This window comes from Sturnus vulgaris, chromosome Z, assembly GCF_052056855.1.
Source record: "Sturnus vulgaris isolate bStuVul1 chromosome Z, bStuVul1.hap1, whole genome shotgun sequence".
Taxonomy (NCBI): domain Eukaryota; kingdom Metazoa; phylum Chordata; class Aves; order Passeriformes; family Sturnidae; genus Sturnus; species Sturnus vulgaris.
Genome location: NC_142283.1, coordinates 56848577 through 56870257, shown reverse-complemented (window position 1 = coordinate 56870257; position 21681 = coordinate 56848577). Strand labels below are relative to the sequence as shown.

The 21681-nt window shown below is 35.4% G+C and overlaps 1 protein-coding gene across 7 annotated transcripts in view; it reads right to left on the bottom strand.

Annotated features, from left to right (window-relative positions):
* FCHO2 (FCH and mu domain containing endocytic adaptor 2) overlaps nucleotides 1-21681 on the bottom strand; it is an 85166-nt gene that overhangs the window by 46373 nt on the left and 17112 nt on the right. For all 7 annotated transcript variants that reach the window (XM_088157074.1, XM_088157078.1, XM_088157075.1 and 4 more), the window contains exons 6-8: nucleotides 18233-18337; nucleotides 16177-16275; nucleotides 15115-15211 (exon numbers count right to left, since the gene is read on the bottom strand). In XM_088157074.1, coding sequence (XP_088013200.1) covers nucleotides 15115-15211; nucleotides 16177-16275; nucleotides 18233-18337 — 301 coding nt within the window. The remainder of the gene's footprint in view (nucleotides 1-15114; nucleotides 15212-16176; nucleotides 16276-18232; nucleotides 18338-21681) is intronic.

The following is a 21681-nucleotide window of genomic DNA, read 5'->3' as shown; positions in this document are numbered from 1 at the left end:
AGGATCAGAATTTTGGACTAGAACACATCAATATCTCACTTATCATAATATAATTGTGTGGCTTCCAACTGATGCTCTTGAAAGCAGAATTTTAAAAGACAAATCTCAAATGGTAGTCTTAACAGCCCTTTAAATTTCAATCAGTAAATTACCTCAACTGTAAGTCTAATTATTCAGTGTAGCAAGACAAGATGCAATTTCCTAACAGCTTTCTCAATCTATTACACATCGTAAGTACATGTGCATTTTAAGCTGGTCTCCCAATCCTTTCTCCTTTGCTCTTCACTAAATCTACAGTAAAACAAAGTCAGCATGCTCCAAAAAGAAGCAAACCTGGGTATCATGTAAAAAGATACAGGACAAAAGGACAGGAAAAAAAATCCAGGAAAACTGATTTTTAGAACTATACATGTCTACTTCTCCATATTGATTTAATCAACATTTTATTTTACAAAATTATACTCTATTGTTGCAAAGGATATTAAGCAAGACATTCATAAAAATGCCATAAAATGTAGAAGCTGAAGAACACAACTATTACTTCTTCAGAACTACATTTCAGACCACACATTTTTCATTACTTTGTTAATGATCCAATTACTTCTGTTTTTTTGCTTCTATACGTATTCTGATTTCGCTAGGAAAAATTTCTTAAAAGCCAAAACAATCATACTCATCCCCAAAACAAAAGAAATAAACCCGTAAACACTGAGACTTAAATATGTTTTCAGAGAAATAAAATACTCAGGCTTTTTCAGAATTCGACCATTTCTTTACCCTTTGCAGCTACTAAGAGTGAACCCCTGATTTTTAAGACTGAGACACTAATGATTAAAAGAAATAATGAAGGCTCAATTATAGCTCATCCATATTTCAGATCAATATCTTAACTTCCTCTTCTAAAATAAGCAGAAAGGAACTATTTTCTTTAACTAGACATCCAAGTTCCTCTATTTTTTTTCCATTCTTCTTGCCTAAAACACTTGCCTTTAAAGGTGAGTTTTTTTACACCCTGTAAGAATTTTTATTTGAAGGCATATTCTTCCTTACTACAGAAACACGCAGATATCATGTGAATCAGTTAAAATTAAAAAACCTATTTTGGTTGTAACTTACCTTTCCTACTACAATTTGTATAGGGCTCTTCTTCCTTTGGAATTTCAGAAATTCATGTCAGTGGCTGTCTCCATTTAGCTCTGCTGGTTGGGGCACAGTGCTAGTAAAACCAAGGTTGTGGATTCAATCCCTATACGGGCTATTCACTTAAGAGCTGGACTGGATGATCCTTGTGGGTGCCTTACAACTATGAGTATTTGTGCATCTCTGCATACAGCTTGTCCTTTTGAGTGGAGGAGATTGAAATTTGTAAAAGTTTTAAATTTTCTGACAAGTTTTGTTCTGTAACTTTAGGCTTCCCAACAGTTCTGCTGCCTATATGTCTGCCATGAAGAATACCATATTTTGCCTTGGGCATAGTATTTTTAAATCAAAATAACATTTCAGAAATAGACATTTCCTGTGGCACTCTATAGTGTACTAACTTAGAAAACAGGACAGCTGTGAGAAGTTTTCGATAGCTTGCATAACAGCTGGAGTCTCCTGCAGACAGATGTCTTTGAGTCCGAAGAGGTGATAATACTGCTGTCCAGACAGAACGGTGTGATGTCACCACACTGTCCTCTGCTAGAACCAGCTGCAGTCTCCTAGTCAGCCAGAACGCCTTAGGCACACATACCGTTATGGGAGCATAACATCAATAAGGAATTCAGACAGTTTCTTAAGAAGGTTTCCAGCACTGCCCACTGTCCATGTTTAACAACATGGAAACAAAAGCAGCTGCACTAGCGCTGCAAAAAAAATCCCCCAAACCTCTAAAAAAATCCCAACTCAGAAAGCTTTCTCCTCTGCAACACCACAATGTCAATCTTTCTGATTTCTTAATCAGAAGTCAAGAAGAAGCCAGAAGTTGCTATAGTCAAGAACTACCAATGGATTGGCATTAATGGAGATTGCCAGACAGATGTAATATACAAATGGAAGTCAAAGCATGCAAACTTATGTCCTGGTATCTCAATAACTTTTGTAACAACATGAAGTTTTTAAGGTGGATGCATTACCTCTATAAGTTTTCAGAACAGACTTGTGCCCAATGATTGTAGTGTAGACAAATGCTTAACACCAACATGGACTTTATCTCAAAATCTGGATGATTATAACAGCTAAAATTTTTGATGCATGGAAACAAATTCGCTGTCCATTGCAACATTTAAAGAAAGAAAAGCAGTTGCTTCACATTTCAGACATAGTGCTGATGTTGGGGACTGAAGTAATTCCCTGAAGCAGTCTCTAGAGTCCAAGCCACATCGTAGCCTAAGGCATTGAAAGAACCATCTAAATGTTGCCATACCACAGCACAGGTGATAATGCTGATAACACTGCTATTTGGCAGTACTGCAATCAAAGCACTGAAATTTCCTTTGCTCTTTTTCTCATAACAAGACAATAAAGTGAATTGAGAAGGAAGCCTATTCTCAAGCATTCATATGAACACAAAAACAAATCCTAAAACTACAGCAGTACTGAAAAAATCAAAAAGACTTTCCAAGAGCAACTTTTTTGAGCAATAAAAAGTTATAGCTGAGATCTAGTCCAATCCTTGCAAAGGTCTCTGATTTAGTATTCTGTTGCAAGGAGAGCACAACTTTCAAAAGTCTACTCTGCCTGCTGCTAAATTAATCCATACATTGGTAACACTAGCTTTAATACCTCAAATACCTCTACATAGACTTGTATGTATTGATACTGTAGACAAACAGAATAGAAAAGAAGGAATAAATACAGGATATAAATGAAAGTTAGCCTCTGTAACAGAAAGAGACATGACTATCTAATGGGATTTCAGTCACTTAAGAATATATACCTAGCTATCTGGATGTTAATGAGAAATGCAGTATTCTACAAAGGAAGCAGGCATCAAAAATCAGTAAGCTCCTATAACCATACAAAAAAATTCTCAGCAAGCATCACCACAAGCTGTGCTGAGTTTTTAACGCTCACAATATTCTGCCAGCTGGGACAGATAAGGAAATGAGGAGAAGGCAAATGGAATATGGTTTCACAAACACATGGAGGCAGACAGCTGCTAATTGACAAGAGACTAAAGCAAATACACCAGGATTCGGTCAGTTTTTAGTTTCTTGAAAATAAAGCAGCTTTGGTTTGCTGGAACAGGAAAAGTAATTTGTATAAATGGAAATTTTTTATTTTTGTTAATCTCATAATTTACAAGAAGTGACACTTGCATAACTTAAGCATCAGTGAGTGAGTCTGCATCTCAGGCTGCATCTCCTAGACTGTTCAGTAATTAACTACATGTAATATTTCTCTTGTTACAAGTGGTATGTGAGTATGTGAAACTAAAGACAGAGTATATAGCTAGCAATAAGGAAATAATACTCTTACTGAGAGACAAATGAAGAAGATGTAATTGCCCTGCACATTATATTACAGAATCTCCTACATATTTAGCTCACATCTGTGGGAACAGTACTTTCAGAGTATATTCAAGGCAACTAGAGAAACTATCTTTATAACCACTATCTTATACCTGCTACTAAAAAAAACCTCTCTCCACAAAATCTTAGACACAGATTTTCTAGCTTGTCTGTATAATATTTACATAAAACCTCTGTGAGTAAGACATTGGGAGAATGTTTTGCTAATGTCAAAACAAAAAAATAATTCATACTTTCCTCAATTGAGAGGGGGAAAAAATATTCTACTGTTTGGATTCTTAAATAAACAAGTCAAATGCAGAAGTCAACCAGTATTACTAGTAAGGAAAACATATTATGTCATACCCTGATAAAGTGCCCCCAGTAAATACATCAATGAACTGGAAAATCCCACAGAGCTAAAAAGTTAAACAAATCAAGAAGTCAACAAATCAAATAAGAACTGCTTTACATCTGCATCTGCTTTTGAAAACTGTCTCCTTTCTATCTTGGGGGAGGGCATACATTACAGAAAGAAACATTATATTGGTATTAACTGCATGTAACTTTCAGTAACTGGAAACACTCAGACCCTCAGAACATCCCCCAAACTCCCTTTCCTTGCAACCTGAGGAATCAGTTTACACACATGCATGCACATATATAAACATTAACATATCTGTTTCAAGTAAAATCTTTTTAAAATACTCCATAAATATGTACCTGTAGTTACAAATACAATAACAAACAATATTCATGTTTTCAACAAAAACAAAAGTTTGTCTCTAAGCGTAAATCATGCATGAAAGGAGGACAATTTTTTAAAACTGCATATGCTTCACATGCTGCTTCAAATGGCAAAGCTTTGCGTGCCTGGCTCAGTGCCAGTTGACAGCTCAGCTGGATATCAATGCACATTCTGACCCCCCTTGCAGTGTGTCACTTCTGAATTGTTTCCGCAGTAGAAAGTTTATTCAACCTCTCTCTCAAATTCAGTGGACCGACCATCATTCTGCTATTTAATCATAGCAGAACAGGTTATTTTTCTGACAGCACTAAAGCCAGACAGCAGTTCCTAATGAACAGCTTGATACAAGTGGAATTTCGACTGTTTTAGCCTCAATTAATTCTGCTGTCAAAACAAATGACTGCTTTTAGTGTTTAGATGTCAAGCTGCATCACAAAGGTCAATTCTGTATGTACACAAACACATAAGCAATCTTTTTCTTGCTATCATTTGATCCTGTGATATGTTTAGCAAAAAATTTCAAGCTTTCAAATTCAGAAGCCAGGAAGCCCAAATATATTTTGCAAACATCAGTGTTTCTAACACTTACTTCTCATTTTTATTGCCTGTCCAAACATGAGAAATTATGTTAGAAAACAGTAAGAATTTTTTTTCTAGGAAAGGACTTCTTATTCTAGTTTAAAAAGAGAAGAAAAATAAACAAATTAAAGCACATCTTATTTGGAGGTGGGCAGAGTAAAGATGAGCAGCTGTTTTCTTTGAGCTAAATTTCATACATGTGATGCAGTTATCATGCTAGTACCAAACTGCTACAAGCAAATCTTAATTCACGGATTTGGTCAGCTCTTCTTTGCCACAAAGTGAATAAGGCACAAAAAATAAAATTGGCCTTTCAGGTCAGTCTGAGAGAAAACACTGCAACAATACTGGTAAAACCTTATCCTTTAATCCAATTCAGTAAATATAGTTCCAATACACCATTTCTGAATTTCTGACTACTCTTTGTTACATCCTCAGAATGATATATCAGCCTAGCTGATACATAGCCTCTAGAGATGCTTAATGCTTCACCAAATCTTCCTTTTTAATAAAAAAGGTAAAAAAAAACACTATAGCACAGCAATAATATTCAATTAAGGAAAAAGAAGGAAAGGTAGAGGTGACAGTGGCATCAGAAATAATGGCAATTATCATAGCAACATACATAGCACTTTATTGGAAATAATTTTTTCAGATGCAGAAATTAACATATGAAGAGAGCATCTGAACAAACAATCGATTTTAACCCTGATTCTGTTACTAGGCTTCCAGCCCTGCACTCTATTCACCAGATCAAAGGAAACATTATCTATCTCAGGCTTTTCTGGTACGCTGCCTAAAAACTATGTGAATACAGCAAGTACATTATACTCAGGGGACACTATTTCTATGTGGCTTTCAGAGCAACAACAAAACAGAAAAGGATCATAATCTGAGTGGCTTTAAAATAACTATTATCAAGTAAGATGTTTATCATCAGAAGGAGAGACCAGATTTTTTTTCTCTAAAATAAAATGCAGCAAACATCAGTTACAAAGTATTTTTCATTGCTCTGATAACTCAAGAATTTTCAAAAGAGACAGGAAACACGTACTAAAGAGAACGATTCAAGGTAGAGATCCATCTAGGCTTCAACAACACCTGAGTATGATAACAAATACTGCAAGTTTCAGCTATGAGGGCTGTGAGCAGCAAAATAATGTCAGCTAATATACCACTCTGCAGAGCATTATGACCCCTTTTCTCGTCCTTTTCTGCTCCTGCTTTTGCTTTAGCTTCACTCCATATTTTCTCTCTGACTGCATAAACAACAGGATGTGAGATACAGCTGGTTTTATATAAGCTAAGTGGCAGGCCAACATACACAGTACAAACACATACTCAGCTATCTGCTGACTCTCTAAATGAGTAGTAATTTGGATGCTTCTTTCTCTAGCAACCTCATTTCTACATTCTCCTCTTCAATCAAATTGTGTAGAAAGTAGCTTAAGAAAACTGAAGGAGAGGTATGGAAAAAGTAGTAAGCAACAGCATAATTCTAGTCTATAAATGTAAGTATCTGTAACAAATGGCTCTGCCAGTCTACACGGTGCATGATGCAATTGCTGAAGATAGACCATGCAAGTATGCAGTGATGAAAGAAATGCACAGACACATTCACTTTTAAGAAGATTCAGCTAAGATTATGGAACACTAGACACTGTAGATATATCAATAAAATTTTCAGTATATGTCAGTAAATATTTTCAAAGACAGCTTCAAAAATCACATCTTTTTTACCAGTCACACATTCTCCCTGGAAACAAAGAAAAGTATGGTTTCTTATTGAAATGCTGAACTTAAGCCCATGAAATCATCAGAGGTTAAGATGTTTAATGTGACCTTAAGCAGCAAAAATTAGGGTAATATATTTTATACTATCCAGAATTTTCAGATAAAAAGATCTTTTTTCCATTAAAAACCAAAGAACATTTCCTACCTTAAAAGAAAAATATACCCCAGATAAATAGGTTCAAAATATCAAATCTTTGCTAAATATTAATTACACACAAAGTTATGTTTTTATATAAGTAAAGTACAGGTCTTATTTACTTTATCAGCATAAAACACATCTCAGTATGGTTTTTTCTATTTTCAAGTGTTTTGAAGCTATTCAATTTTTCTAGTCATAGTAGAATCCATCATACATCCTACTGCATTTTCTGATGACTATTGTCTACTTAATATATTCTTCTTATTTAAGTTACTGAAATGGACATTGCTTTGCTTCTGCAGTCCCAAAAAACTCTTTTAAAAGTCATATTGCAATTAATTTCTTTGCCTATAAGAAGAAAATTTGAGTACGACAACAGTACTTTATCTTGTGTTCCAGATCATTTACAATGTAGCTTTTGCCCTGTTATGTCTACTGATGTCCTTTAAGATATTTTTATCAATGCTATGATTCTTCCACTGGCATACAAGTATTTTTTCAATAAAACTTGCTCCTTCGGAATTCTCCAGAACATTAAAAGCAGTAAATTCCATCCTAAAACAAGTTTACAACTTCGATACATGTAATTATTAAAAATCTATGCTGGCAGATCAGACTAGAAGCCCACAGAAGATTTGGCAGTTTTTTGAAAGGACCGAATTTTTGCAGGCAAAATAAAACAGACATCTAGGACAGCAATTAAGATATATTTGTTGGTACAGCTTTCCAGCTTGTAGCTCCTCATCAAAAACAGTTCTATAGCATAAGACCCTTAAAGACTTTTCTAGCTGTCTCAAGTCCAGCTTCTCATAAAAATGCTGACAAATATTCATACTTAATTTCTTCAATTAACTTCTGAAATACAGCAGTAATCTGCTTTTCTTAACAAAGAATACTTTGCTGAATCCCTTGGACACTGTCAGTGGTGATAAACTAAGCTCATTCCTCAGTCAGCCTTCTGTGTAGAACTGTATGTGGGCACAGTCTTTGAGAAATTGTGACACTCCAAGCTACTTGCGCATTTAACCACAAGTGTCAGCAGCACTAAAGTATTCACAGTACTTAAAGAAAAAAAAGAAAATAACTTATAAGAACATAAAATAAATACTTCCTTTGCTTGGAAAAGACGCTCAAAGATGTCCTGTCCTTCAAAAGTCAGTACTAACCATTTTCAGTATTTATTTCCATCAACTTCGTAACTTGTTTAGTGTCCTAGAAAAGTATTTTTATACGTGCTATAAACTACTATGTTATCAAACAAACCCATGGAAAAAAAATAAATGCCACACCCAGCACTGTTTAAAGTCTTTCTTTCAAAGCAAAGTTCATTATTTAACCACGTAAAATGCCAGTAAGCTTTAATCAAAGCAAGTTTTAATACTCGGTGGCCCTTGTTTTTGCCTCAAACTCTAGGAAAGGATTAACTTGTTTTTAAGTTTTTAGGAGTAATATTCTTAACCCTCTTCCCACCCCCCCCGCCCCACTACTGCTTAATCTTGTTCATTTGGTACATTTCTTCATTAGCTACCAGACAAACAATTTAACACAACACACTAAATAGGAGTACTAACATGGAGCAAGCACAGCTGTGAATTAACATTATCACCACTACCTTTCAGCTGTGCTGCAGCTCACTTTGACACTCCAGCATTTGCTTTGGAAAAAACACATAAGCAATGCTCCTCATTGACATTTAGGACTAAAATGCTCACAGTAGGCATTTGCAAAAGGCCTAAAAGCACGTGATAAATTCACACCAAACTTTGCACTAATGCCACTGCCAGCAAACAGTCACATGAAACATTTTAATAAAAAAATCAGTAATTCAGTTGAGTTCACAGAATCAGAAATCAGTTGAATTAAAGGCTAGGTAAAATTTGGGGTTTAGATGCTTATTAAACTTGAAGCTTTAATGCTTGATTATCTCTGCTAAGAGGCAGAGCTCCCAAATGTATTCTCTCAGAACAGAAAAGGATCACTAGCACACTAAGAAAGGTGCCAGGATTTTTTTTCTGGTACGTGCTACCTTGTGAAAAAGTAGTGATCCTGACATTATAGCAGTTCTAACTCACTGAAAAATGTATCAACTTAGTCTACTTACTACCATTTCCAGAAAGTAATTTAGGATTTTTTTTGTCATTTAGAAATTATGTCTCCACTTGACATGTATGACCTTACTCTTTTCCATGACTGGAGTTACCAGGAGTTTTGAGACTATTTCTTCTGCAAGGGCAAATAAAGTAAAATAGGTCTTTAACAGCTCCAAAAAATCAACAGAAGATTTTTTTTTCAAATCAGCATTATTGATTACTGACCAAATTGTCAATTTTTGCATTTGGTGGAGGGAAGAAACAGAATAGAAATACTACATCTATTCTTTCTGAATCTTGTTATCTGTGGAAGCACCATTTTAATAAAAATATTCACATTATATTATAGTATACATACACATATAATATCTAAAATAACAAGAGAAACAGAAGTCAAATACTTTACTGTAAGTGCAAGAGTCAATGATGGCTGACCAACAGCAACTGTTGATAATAAACATTATAAAGTACTGTTATAATTTAATCCAAAGAGTAGATGAATTGCAGGCACCGATTTTCAATATTTTTTTTAAATGCAAACCTCTTTAAGGCTCTGTAAAAAGTTCAAATTTATTGAATGGATAATGAAAGGAGACAAGAATTTTTATGGGCTCACAGATCATGAAACACAAAGCAAGCTTGCACAAAACCAATACTTCTAAAAAAAATTACTACAGCTGAAAATGACCCAATGCCTCTCTCAAACGAAATAATGGCAGCATATGTAATAACTGTCATCTGCACATCATTGTTTCATTGCAGAACAAGGGAGCAAACATACAGCTTTCCATTTTTAAAATCTGCATTACAATAGAATTCTTGATTTAATCTTTAATGTTTTTAAGAAAAAAGGGGGGAAATAGAGGAACAAACTACCAACAACCACTAACAATGATACCACAACAAATTAATTAACACAAAGGCCTTCTACATTACATAAATGGGATTACATCACTGGTGGATAAGGGAAGAGCAACTGATGTCATCTACCTGTAATCTGCAAAGCATTTGACACTGTTTTGCATGACATCTTGGTCTGTAAGCTGGACAGACACACTATTGACAGGTGACCACTTGGTGGTGGAATTGGCTGGATGGTTGCATTCAACGAGTTGCCATCAAAAGCTCCATGTCCAAGTGGAAAGCAGTGAAAAGTGCTGTTCCTCATGAGACAGTATTGGGACTGGGACTGTGTAACAATATCTCTGTCAGTGATATGGACAGCTGGGAGCACCCTCAGCAAGTTTGCCAGTGATACCACGCTGTGTGGCATGGACACACTAGTGTCCATGTGAGAGAAGGAATGAGAGAGAGAGTGAGACAAGGAATGCCATTCAAGAGGGACCTAGAACAGGCCCAAGATGATAGGCATGTGCAAACCTCTGGAAATTCAAAAAGGACAACTGCAGGATTCTGGGTCAGGGCAATTCCAAGCACAAATACAGGCTGGGCAGAGAATGCATTGAGAGCAGCCTTCTCAAAGAAAGATCTGGTGGTGTTCATGGACAAACAGCTTACTGTCACTCAGCCACTGGCACTCACAGCCCACAGAAAGCCAATTGTATACTGAACTTCATCCAAAACAGTGTGGGCAAGAGGGGATTCTGTCCCTCTGCTCCACTCAGGTGACACCCCACCTGTAGTACTGCATCCAGCTCTGTGGTCCCCAGCACAAGATGCTATTCTGTTGAACTGACTTCAGAAGAGGGCAACTATATTCATCAGAGGGTTCTGGAGCATCTGTCCTATAAGGAAAAGCTGAGAGAGATGGGGTTGTTCAGCTTGAAGAAGATATGGCTCCAGGGAGAACTTAAGAGCATCTTCCACTACTTACAGTGGGCCTACAAAAAAAGTTGGAGTGGGCCTTTTCACAAAAGTATAGGATGAAGGGAATGACCTTAACATGCAGGAGATAGGTTTAGATTAACTAGAATGAAATTCTTTACTCTGAGGTTGGTGAAATTCTTTACTGTGAGGCTGCTGGAATGACTTGCCCAGAGAGGCAGTGGATGTCTTATCTCTGTTCAAGGCCAGGCTGGATGGAGCATTCTGGATGAACCACATAGTGGGCAAAAACTAATACAGGAACAAACACATACATTTAATTCCCCATATATGAGAAGAGGACATAGTAATTCAATAACTTAAATATTACTCATTATCAACTACAGATATATAGGCATTCACTAACTTCTTAAAAGATATTTGATACTAACCTGACAATTTCAGATATAAAATCTAAAAAAGAACACGAATTTAAACTTTGGTCTTGTGCACCAACATTGTATGCTAGAACAAAGCAAATTTTTAATAGATTAATAGAAGATTAAGTATCTATAGCTGGAGCTCATTGATATCTCATTAATCTGGAATAAGATTGCTCTGATGTAATTTCCATTATTGATTTAAATATACTTTGGAAGAAAAGCAGATGTTTTCTACAATACAATAAATTAATTTTCCAAGGAATATGAAGCAACAGACTATAACAAACAGGAAACCAATCAGTCAGAAGTGGGCAAATTTTGATGAACATAGCAGTTCATCAATATGAGTGACTAAAGCATCTTCCAAATGATGGTATTGAATCTATTATACCTAACATCAGGAACATATTATAAAATCCTAGAATGGTTTAGGCTGGAAGGAACCTTTAAAGCTCATCTAGTCCAACCCCACTGTGATGAGCAGAGACATGTTTGGCAACATCACGTTGCTCAGAGTCCTGTCAAACATGACCATGCACGGTTCCACAGATGGGAAAACTACCCCTTCTCTGGGTAACCTGTTCCATTGTTTCACCACCCTCAGCATAAAAAATGCTTTACTTGTATCTAGTCTGAATTTACTCTTTTAGTTTAAAAATATTACTTCTTGCCTTATCACTATAGGCCCTATTTTCTTCTACCTATCTTTCTTATACGGCTGTTTTAAGTGCTGGAAGGCCACAATCAGCTTTTCCTGGAATATTCTGTTCTCCAGGCTGTACAGCCTCTATTCTCTCTGCCTGATCTCATAGGAGAGGTGTTTTCATAAACTCGGTGCCTCTCCTCTGGACCACCCCAACAATTCCATGTCCTTCCCATGCTGACTACCTGAGAGCTGGATGCAGCCCTGCAGGTGGGGTCTCAGCAGAGCTGATGCCTTGAGGAGCTGGAACAGAGGTTACACACAGAGTTAAGGGGAACAAATGGGTATTTATTGTGAGGCCCACGAAAGGCCTACAAAAGCCACACCCCAGCAATACAAGTGCCACAGTCATGGCCCCTGCCCGGATGGCTCCAAGATGGAAGGAAAAGGAGGGGTTGGTCACGAGTTCTCGCACCTTTATAGGTTTCAGTCTATTTGCATGCAGGAGTCAACTGTCCAATTAATAGTCTCAAATACGGAAGTTTCATCCTCCTGCTTGCTTGTGTGTCCGCCCTCCTCTTTTCACGTTGTTTATGCTTAGGGCTTGAAGTTTAAAGATACTGTCCTTGAGTCCTTAGGTAGAATCGGACTGTTTTGTCTTCATCACCCAAGCACAACGGAAAAGCACATCCAAGCAGAACAGAACAGAACACTTAAACTTAGAGGTATCAGAGCAGAGGGGAAGAATCCCCTCCCTGCCCTGCTGCCCACACTGCTCTGGATGCAGCCCAGCACACGTTTGGCTCTCTGGGCTGGGAGTGCCCATGGCTGGGTCATGTCCAGCCTCTCAGCCACAGCACCCCCAAGGCCTTCTGGGCAGGGCTGCTCTGATCACCACAGCCTGTGCTGGTACCAGGGTTGCTCTGACCCAGGCACAGGACCTTGCACTTGGTCTTGTTAAACCTCATGAGGATCACATTGGCACATTCCTTGACCTCATCCTGGTTCCTGTGGATGTTAGAGGCAGTTCAAGGAACACATTAAATTTTGATGTAAAGCCTTACTGGTCCTGCCACCTTTGTTATTAAATGTTTTACACTAAATTACTTTCTTTTCAGTTAAAGATTCACAACTGGATGTGTTTTGGTCTTTTGTTTTGTTTTTTAACATTGAATGAAAGTCAGAAAACAAAAATTATTACTTCTTCAACTACTGTGTTATTAAAACCTCTAAATTCTAAACTGATTTAATGAAGAAAAAGTTAAAACAAATTCAGTGAGACACAGGTTATAAAGCTGACTAGATAAATTATTTAGGTAGCAGCACAAAAAGAGCCATTTTAAAGAAGTGCCTGAGTGAATTAAAAAACTCTCACAAAGTGTTATTGTTTGAAAGAAAACCTGTTATTTATACGAGAAAACTTGTATTCTAGATTCCCCTGCACTTTGTGACTCCAGGTGGCAGAAATAAGCCACCAGAGGGAGCCCATATATTCTGGTAAAGTGGACATCACTGTAGAGATACATTTCGGATACTCAATAAACTTCACTGTAAATGGTTTGTAGCTCTCCATAATAAAATACCCCTCATCAGTACTTAATTTCAGATTCTTTCTTATTTTTACAGATATAAATAAAAGCAAGTAAACTCAGCTGGGGAGAACTATAAATACCTATAATACACCGAAATAAACTAAAATATTTTGTTATGCATTGCCTTTTTAGTTTATGTTATGTGAAAGTATCCACTATCTCACTTACCATAGTAACCCACAAATAATATGGATGAAAGAAAGCCTACATAGTCCGGGAGAATTTTCAAGTATTGCCGTTAAACAGATTTAGGTCAGAACCAACAGTGACATCCAGAAGAGTTTTTCTGCATTTGTTTTGTAAGCCAAGTCAGTATCACTTTTTTACATTGAATATTTAGACTTTAATGTGGAGCCATCTCCTTCTTCAGCCTAATTGATAAATACATACCACAGACTTTCAACATCTGCTCCACGAATTAAAATATCTTTTCACCATCAACAGTTTAAAATACTTCGCTTAACTTACCTAGAATACATTTGAAGCTTTTATTTAGCCCCAGAGAGCATAGATGGGATTTGAAGAACTGTAAAGCAGCAAGTAAGTATAAAATGTGTGTAATTTCTTTATTAAATTAAAAAGTGAAGTATTACTTCTCTTAAAATTACGATGTTGTCTGGTAAAATCCACACTAATAGCATGGATGACTCGAAGTGCACAATGTTCCAGGGCAAGTTAGAAAGGGTCTTTGTAACCCAGCTAGTCAGAATCCCAAATGCAAATTGAAGATCCCTAGCCATGACATCTTGGCAAGAGCTAATCAAAGAAGTCTGAACACCAAACTGTCACATGTCTTTGTCCTGTTTCAGACCAACTGAACTTGATACCCACACATTTTCTTTTTTGATCTTTACTGAAAAATCGATAAATACACAGGAAACTTTAAAAAATCGTTCCACATGTAATCTTACCTCAGCCCACTTGGATATCAGCATTAGAGGATCACAGAAAGAATATGAAACAATGTTATGTTAAAAACACCTCACAGACACATTGCAAGATACCTAATAATATTTAACAGTTGATTATACATTTTCATTATCTACTCTGGAATGTATATTCTTGCTCTGGAAAAAAACCATCTTTGTGTGCCTCTACTAGAAGACAGACATGCTAGTGAGGACTCCCAGGGCTGAAGGAAACAGTACTACTAATTCCTGTATTTAAACATCTAGTGACTGTATATTCATGCCAATATTAAAGTGACACTATATAGGCAGTACTGTGAGAATTTTATGCCATTCCAGGAATGTCATACCACACCCAACCAGCAGTACCTTCAAAAAGTACTATTCAATTTGCTTCTTACTAAAGAAGCAATACACATCATTGTACATTAAAATACATTTTATAAGAAAATACCTATTGTATATCTATTAAAATGGTAATTTGGTAAGTTGAACAAACTGATGCAACTGTTCCAACAGTTCAATAAGCAGCTTTATAGACATCTGTTCTGAATATGTTTATATAGAATAAAGTTCTGAAATACAATTTATGCAGAATCACAGAAACACATATCAGACAACACATAGTTTGTACAAGAAACTACAGCTTTTTGACCAATTTCCCTGATGTTCCAGGAAATAGCATAGTTTAGTATTATAGACCTATAAACTACTAAGCTTTATGAACACAAATACTGCATGCACGTAATGAATTCTGCATTACCAATTTCTATGAACCATTTAATATCAAAGTTAATGAATACTAAGAATGTGAACATATGTTAAAAATACATACAAATATGGGTTTGACTTTTCATTAGGAATGAAAATTTCCAGTTTTAAAGCCAACATTTCCTATTCTATTAGTTTTAATCTCTTACCAGGTCTTTCCTTGCCAGTTCCTTTTGACTCAGCAAATTTCTGTATTAAACTCTCAACTGTAGTATTTGTCATGTTATTAATAAACTCTTCATGCACCTTCAAAAAAAAATGTGATTAACTTTAAAAAGTAGCTTTTGATATAGTTAAGACCTTCCCTCTAAAATACATTACAGGATTAGAGAAATCAACAGATATTTTACCTAGGAAACCCTTCTCTTTGCTGTAGTATTGGCAAGTGTAGATATACTACAGACAAAAAAAGAAATTACAGGTTTAGGTTTTACTTTATTTCTTCCATGTTAAACAACATGTGTATATATAATTTTCTGAATTTGTTGGCAACACACGCCATTATAATGTCAGGAAGACAGGCAGTTTTTTCAGCCAGCACCAGTTTAGGGTGTGAACTGTTACTACTGTATTATCACAACTCCCACCTGCTTGAGTAAAAAGCATTACTGTTGTATTAGTTTTGGTCTAACATGTTGTTTTGGTCCAACAACGTGCTGTTAATAGGTTTTTCCACCAAGGCAGGATGTGTATATACTTTAGAAATAGACAGCATGACCCTTGTGATGATCACTTATTAGCAGAAAACCTCAATATTAAAGTGTAAGCAAATAAAGTGACTTCAAAAATGAAAAAATAAGGACTGTTTATAAAGATAATTAATTAAACCAACTTCCATCTAAACAAAGATATTATAAAAGCTTCTGTTACTAAGTATCTTTTGCTCATAAAATCCAAGAGTATAAAATATTTGGAAACTTCTCAGAGTAATATAATTTCTAGTTCTAATGTAAAAAGTAGTATCCAAATTCTGTGTGAAATGAGTACTATATTAATATACACTAAAAATCCTTCAAATTGTCCTAATATTTTATTTTCTGTGAAGACAAAATTTATCCAGTCTTATTCTGTAAATTTTGTGACACTAAACTTAAAAATGCAACAGGAAGCCACGAAATTTGAGCTTATGTTGAATTTCACAGAGTTATAAATATTCCATTTAATAGTTAAGAAAAAACATATAGCATGATCCAAATAGAGCATAAAAATACCTCTCCTATTTGTAAATGGATTTCTTTTATGGTATTTGATAATGACTGTATAATCTCTTTCATACGAAGCAGGTGCATTTCTTCTATGTCTTGAAATTTCTGCAAACAAATATGAGCAATTAATCATAATGAAAATATTTCCTGAAACACTAAATCCCAAATTTCAATAATTAAATACACTAAAATGAAAAAAGAATAAATCTCTTTTTTTTCTCCATATCTTAAACATAATAATTACATTTAAGAAAGTAAGGTGCAGAATTCAGAGATTTATGAAATAATGCACTTTAGAAAGCAAAATATCCTTTCAAAAATCATTACTGAACTTTTTTTACTTGCTTTTCGAACTTTCATCTAACCCTTCAAAAAAATCTGATCTATTTCTACCAAAAGAAAGTAAGTTTAGAAGGTGTTCAAATTTTTTCTTTTCTCCATTACTGAAGAGTCTTGTTTTTTCATCTAAACCAAGAAGTCTTATTTCTGGATCTGTTTTGCACTTCCTTTTTAGAACACTCTTGTAAACATACACACTCTTTCACTAGTTAAATCTATGTTCTTTGCTCCTTTAATATGATTTGTTTGACCTTTAAACTCATCATACATAATTTTACAGTTTTTTCCTTTTTACCCAGGCTGTCATCTGACAGCCATTTTAAAATCACTTCCGAAGTTTTCAATGGCCCCTTCCTGGCCAAAAATCAAAACTAAAAATGTTCCCATCCTCCCCAACAGCCAACCATAACAGTCTTGAAATCTTTGTTTACTTCTGCTCTTTCCTAGTTCTCTGTCTATTTCTGTAACTGCTCTTTCAAGTGTGTCCAAAGTTTGATGCACCACTTAATCCTCTCTCCAATTTGCACAGGATTCTGTGAAGATCCCCATCTCTCACCTCCTGCTACTCTGATTCAAAAACAGAATTCCATACATACAAGACAAATATCTCTAGCTTCTTAGACCCTCAATCTTCTGCCATACTTCTACCTCTGTAGTCATCACTCAGGGAGATTAAAATCATTTTCTTTTTCTTCAGCAGCCTTCCTCTTAATGACGGAAGATAACGGTCACCCTCTCTAGCCCACCCTATGATTTTACTACTTTTACTGGACATTATAAGACAGATTTAAGCTAAACCAACTGATTTTGCACTGAAAGAAATGAAAATACTCACACCCCTCACTGGTTTAATATTCAGAATTGATCAGCCTATTCTCAAGTGGAATGTATGCTAAATTAAAATAATACAAATTATGCTTCACATAGAAGTGCGTTTCTGTATATTCATGGATGTTTTTCCTATCACATCATCTTTAAAGCAGCCACTGTGCAACCAAACTGTGGATGCAGCTACACCATTACATTTAAAATGAATTCCACACATACATCTTTAACTGGCAGAATGACAATTTTCATTTCCAATATGGACAGACGTGGAAAGTTTACAAGTGTGCATTATAACATTAAATGAAAATTTAAATTTTAAGTAAAAGGATAGCTACCGTTAAGGAACTAAGGCTAACCATATCAACAAAATGTGGTTTAAAATGTAGCAAGAAATAGCATATGCATTGGTACAGAGAGCCTGAAATCTTCCAAAATACAGTCTTTTAAAACACCCCAGAAACTTAAACAGCAGTAAAGGCTTTTCATAACCTCAGGTAAACCCTGGGTAGGCACTTTAACTACCTGTAACTTAAGTGTTCTCATGAAATAATAATGAAAAGCCACAATGGAACTCAATATTAAAATTCCTATGAATAAGTTCAGGATGCCCAGTAATTCAGAGGATTTTCCATATACACATAATGCATATACAATACTCCGAGAAGTTCATTTTGCTTTCTTCCAAAAATTTCTTCAAAATATCTTCCAGGTGCCAGTGCACCACTGTGTCATTCAAGGACAGTGCTACCACAACATACATAGTCAGTGTTTGCCTTTCAAACATATCCATTTGCAAAGAGATAGTGTATTGAAATCTTTAATTTCAGATGACTCCAGAAATTAAATAGAATACATTAACCAACTTCAAAAGTAACTCATTTAATGCAACACTTACCTGTGCTGTTTCTGTCATTTTCAGTTCAAAATCAGATTTAAATGCAGCATACTTCTCCACATACAATCTATAGGTATCTGTTGCTTTTTTAGATTTAACTGCTGCCTATAAATCAATACAAAAATGTGTCAAATGTCACACATACAGGTTTTTAAAGCTACTGTTAACAGAAAACCTAGGATGATCTCTTAAAATTATCCAAGGGCACACCAAAACAGAGAAGTGTCATAATAAAATTTCAATACCAAATATCTCAGATAAGAGCAATTAGATATTTTACTAAGCATAAATCACATACAAGTGTAACAAATTTACTCAATTAAATCCCTTCCCCTTATAAGCACTGAAAATTTTATTAAAATATTTATAATAAAACCTATTTTGAAATCAAATTTTTATTGCTTAAGGTAACTCATTAGCTCTTGTCAAATATGAACAACAAATTCATATTTGCAATAGCAAAATAGGAAAAAAGAAGGATTAGAATACAGAGCAGTTATAAGTGCAATTCTGAAATAATCAATGGTAAAAACCCCATGATGGTGAAGTTAGAATTGAAGAAAGAAACTCAAAAGTATGGGAGTTACATCAATGGATTAACAGATATTTCAAAGTGAAGCTAGTGCAGAACATACTGAAGGTTAGATTTGGGCAGGTCAGTGTTATTATTAACAGTCCTTTGGAGATTTACACTTTTCATTATATGTTGCTAATAAACCAAAATCTTCTTTCTGGGAGTTAAGTAAAACATAAAACAAAACGCAGGAAAATCTCAGTATTACATGGAGAGCAAAACTAAATGAAGTGACTGATAGTAGAGAAAAAGTTATTTTCAAAGTTTACAGCATGATACACGAGATTAAGTCATTCAAACCTTTGATAATCTATTTTCAAGTTAAATGCCAATGAAAATCATCTTGAACACCATTTTCTTTTGTGGCTTCTTTATTCAACATGCTTATTATATCTCAGAAATTTCCCATGAGTTGCAACATAAAAGTATTCCTGAATTGTTAATGACATCAGTAAAGAAAATTGTGTATTTTCTATTTGTTCAAATGAATTAATAGAAAGATGCCCCCTGGCGAGAGAGAGAGAGAGAGAGATTCCACAATTTCCAAAAGAAAAATAACAAATAATCATGAGTAACAGTATACCATTAGCACTTCAAAGAAACAGGAACCAAAACTAGTTATTTGTCCAGTTACGAAGAAAGCCTAAGCAGATCTTAGTCACAGTCTTCTAAACTCAGCATAATAGAACATGAAAATACTTAATGTAAGAAGAATATGGATTATTCAGAAAAGTTGTATTAAACCTATCAGCTTATTATCCTGAATTTTACTTCATGATTCTCATTCTTACACGTTTACACAGGAGAATCACTGAGAAGCACACAGTCCTATCATGTTTCCCATGTCCCATTTACTATGCTGAAAATACAACATGCTCCATGAAATCTTGCTTTTAAAATTAAGACTGCTTTGAAGTTGATCCCAAATTTAATCACTGAAAAGGAAGGAAATGTCAAGCTAAAAGATGTAAAAATGGGGTTTTTTTGGTAAAGCATTTTTAATTGAACCCTATGTGCAAGGGAGTTTGACAAAACAAAACATTCTCCATCTTCCATCACGTTTAATGATGACCAGAATGTCAGTATTACATGTTGAAGAGCAATTAAAAAATTAAGTACTCAGCAGGACAGAAAAAAATTATAAAACACATGGACACTGTATGATTAATTAGTAATCTCTTCTGAAAATAGGATGTTACTATTCTCAGGTATAGCAATTGCTAGAATCGTATTTACCAGATTTACAGTATGTGACCAGATTTAGAGTATGTGAAAGAATAAGGATCAGTAAACTATTTTTTGTTAAGTCACTATAAATAGAGAAGTTTACATGTCAGCGAACAACAGGAAATCATTACGCAAATTAGTATTAACTTTCAGCTGCAATGAGATTTGCAAGGTCACAGACACCTCCTTAGATTCCTCTATAAGGTATCTCTCCAAACATTTGGCTTTGTGATAAACTCTTAGTACACTGGTGCAGATCCCTTGTTTTCTGAGATAGCAGTTAATCTGTGATTTTACCAGTAAATATTTTTCATGCTGCACTGAAAATAATACAGCTATTTTCTACTGAAGGAAAAATTAATTAATACAAACTTTGGTCATTCTGTTTACAAAATTGCAAGTGTAAATTTGAATAGAGGCACAACTGAAGAGATGTGAGAGAGTCAGTAACCTGCTCCCACTGGAAACATATTTTAAGTACTTGCATTCAATTATGACATAATTGTATCTACGGAAGATGCATAGAACAGTAAAAAAATTACCCTCCTCCTACAGTGCTTCCTCTTTCGCCCTTCTCATGTAGACATCTGTCACGCTGAACATTTTCTTGTTTCCAAATGAACAAGGATAATGCTACATCTTAAAAAGCCTTCCCTCAAGTCAACCTTTCCCACTGAAACTCTACTTACAAGAATTCAGAAAAATTATACTTTGAATACCCTCCCAAGAAAACATCTGCCATCACATATCTGATTCATGTCTAGAGTCCAGCATGAACTGTCATTAGAGACAGAAGATGGGGGAAAAAAGCTAGTTTTATACCAACATAACACAATTGAAACATACTCAACAGAATCACTTTTGTCATCATTGAAAAGACAATAACCAGTGCTATCTTCTCCATCAACATAGCAGATTTAAAAGCAAGAAGATCATTCTAACAAAAACAAAGTCTTACACAGACCAGTTAATTGAAATGGAAATAGTCTGAGGAATCAAAATTTAATAAGAGAAGTTATAATTAGAGACAAGGAAAAGTGATCTCTTTGCTCTACTAGTTAAGATTCCTGAAAACAGGAAAAATAGACTTTTTTCTCAGCAAGTCAAGGAAGGGGATCCTTCCCCTCTACTCAGCACTGGTGAGGCCCCACTGGAGTGGTGTCTAGTTCTGGATTTTTCATTGCAAGTGAGACATAGACGTACTGGAGACAGTCCAGTAAGGAACATGAAGATAATTAAAGGACTGAAGCATCTCTCCAATAAGAAAAAACTGAGACTGCTGGAACTGTTCAGCCTTAGGAAGAATCTTACCAATAGATATAAATACCTGAAGGGAAGGTACAGAAAAGACAAAGTTGGGCTTTTTTCAGTGGTGCCCAGTGCTGGAACCAGGGACAATGGGCAATAACAGAAAACACAAAAGGTTCCCTCCCTTTGAACATCAGGAAACACCTTTTTCCTGTAAAGTGAGTGAGCCCTGGCACAGGCTGTCCAGAGACCGTGGAATCTCCATCCTTGAAGATAGTAAAAAGCTGTCTAGACAAGGTCTTGAGTAACTGGCTTGAGATGGCCCTGCCTGAGCTTGCAGAATAGACAGGATAACTTCCAGAGGTCCCTGTCAACCCCAGACACTGAATGATTCTGTGAA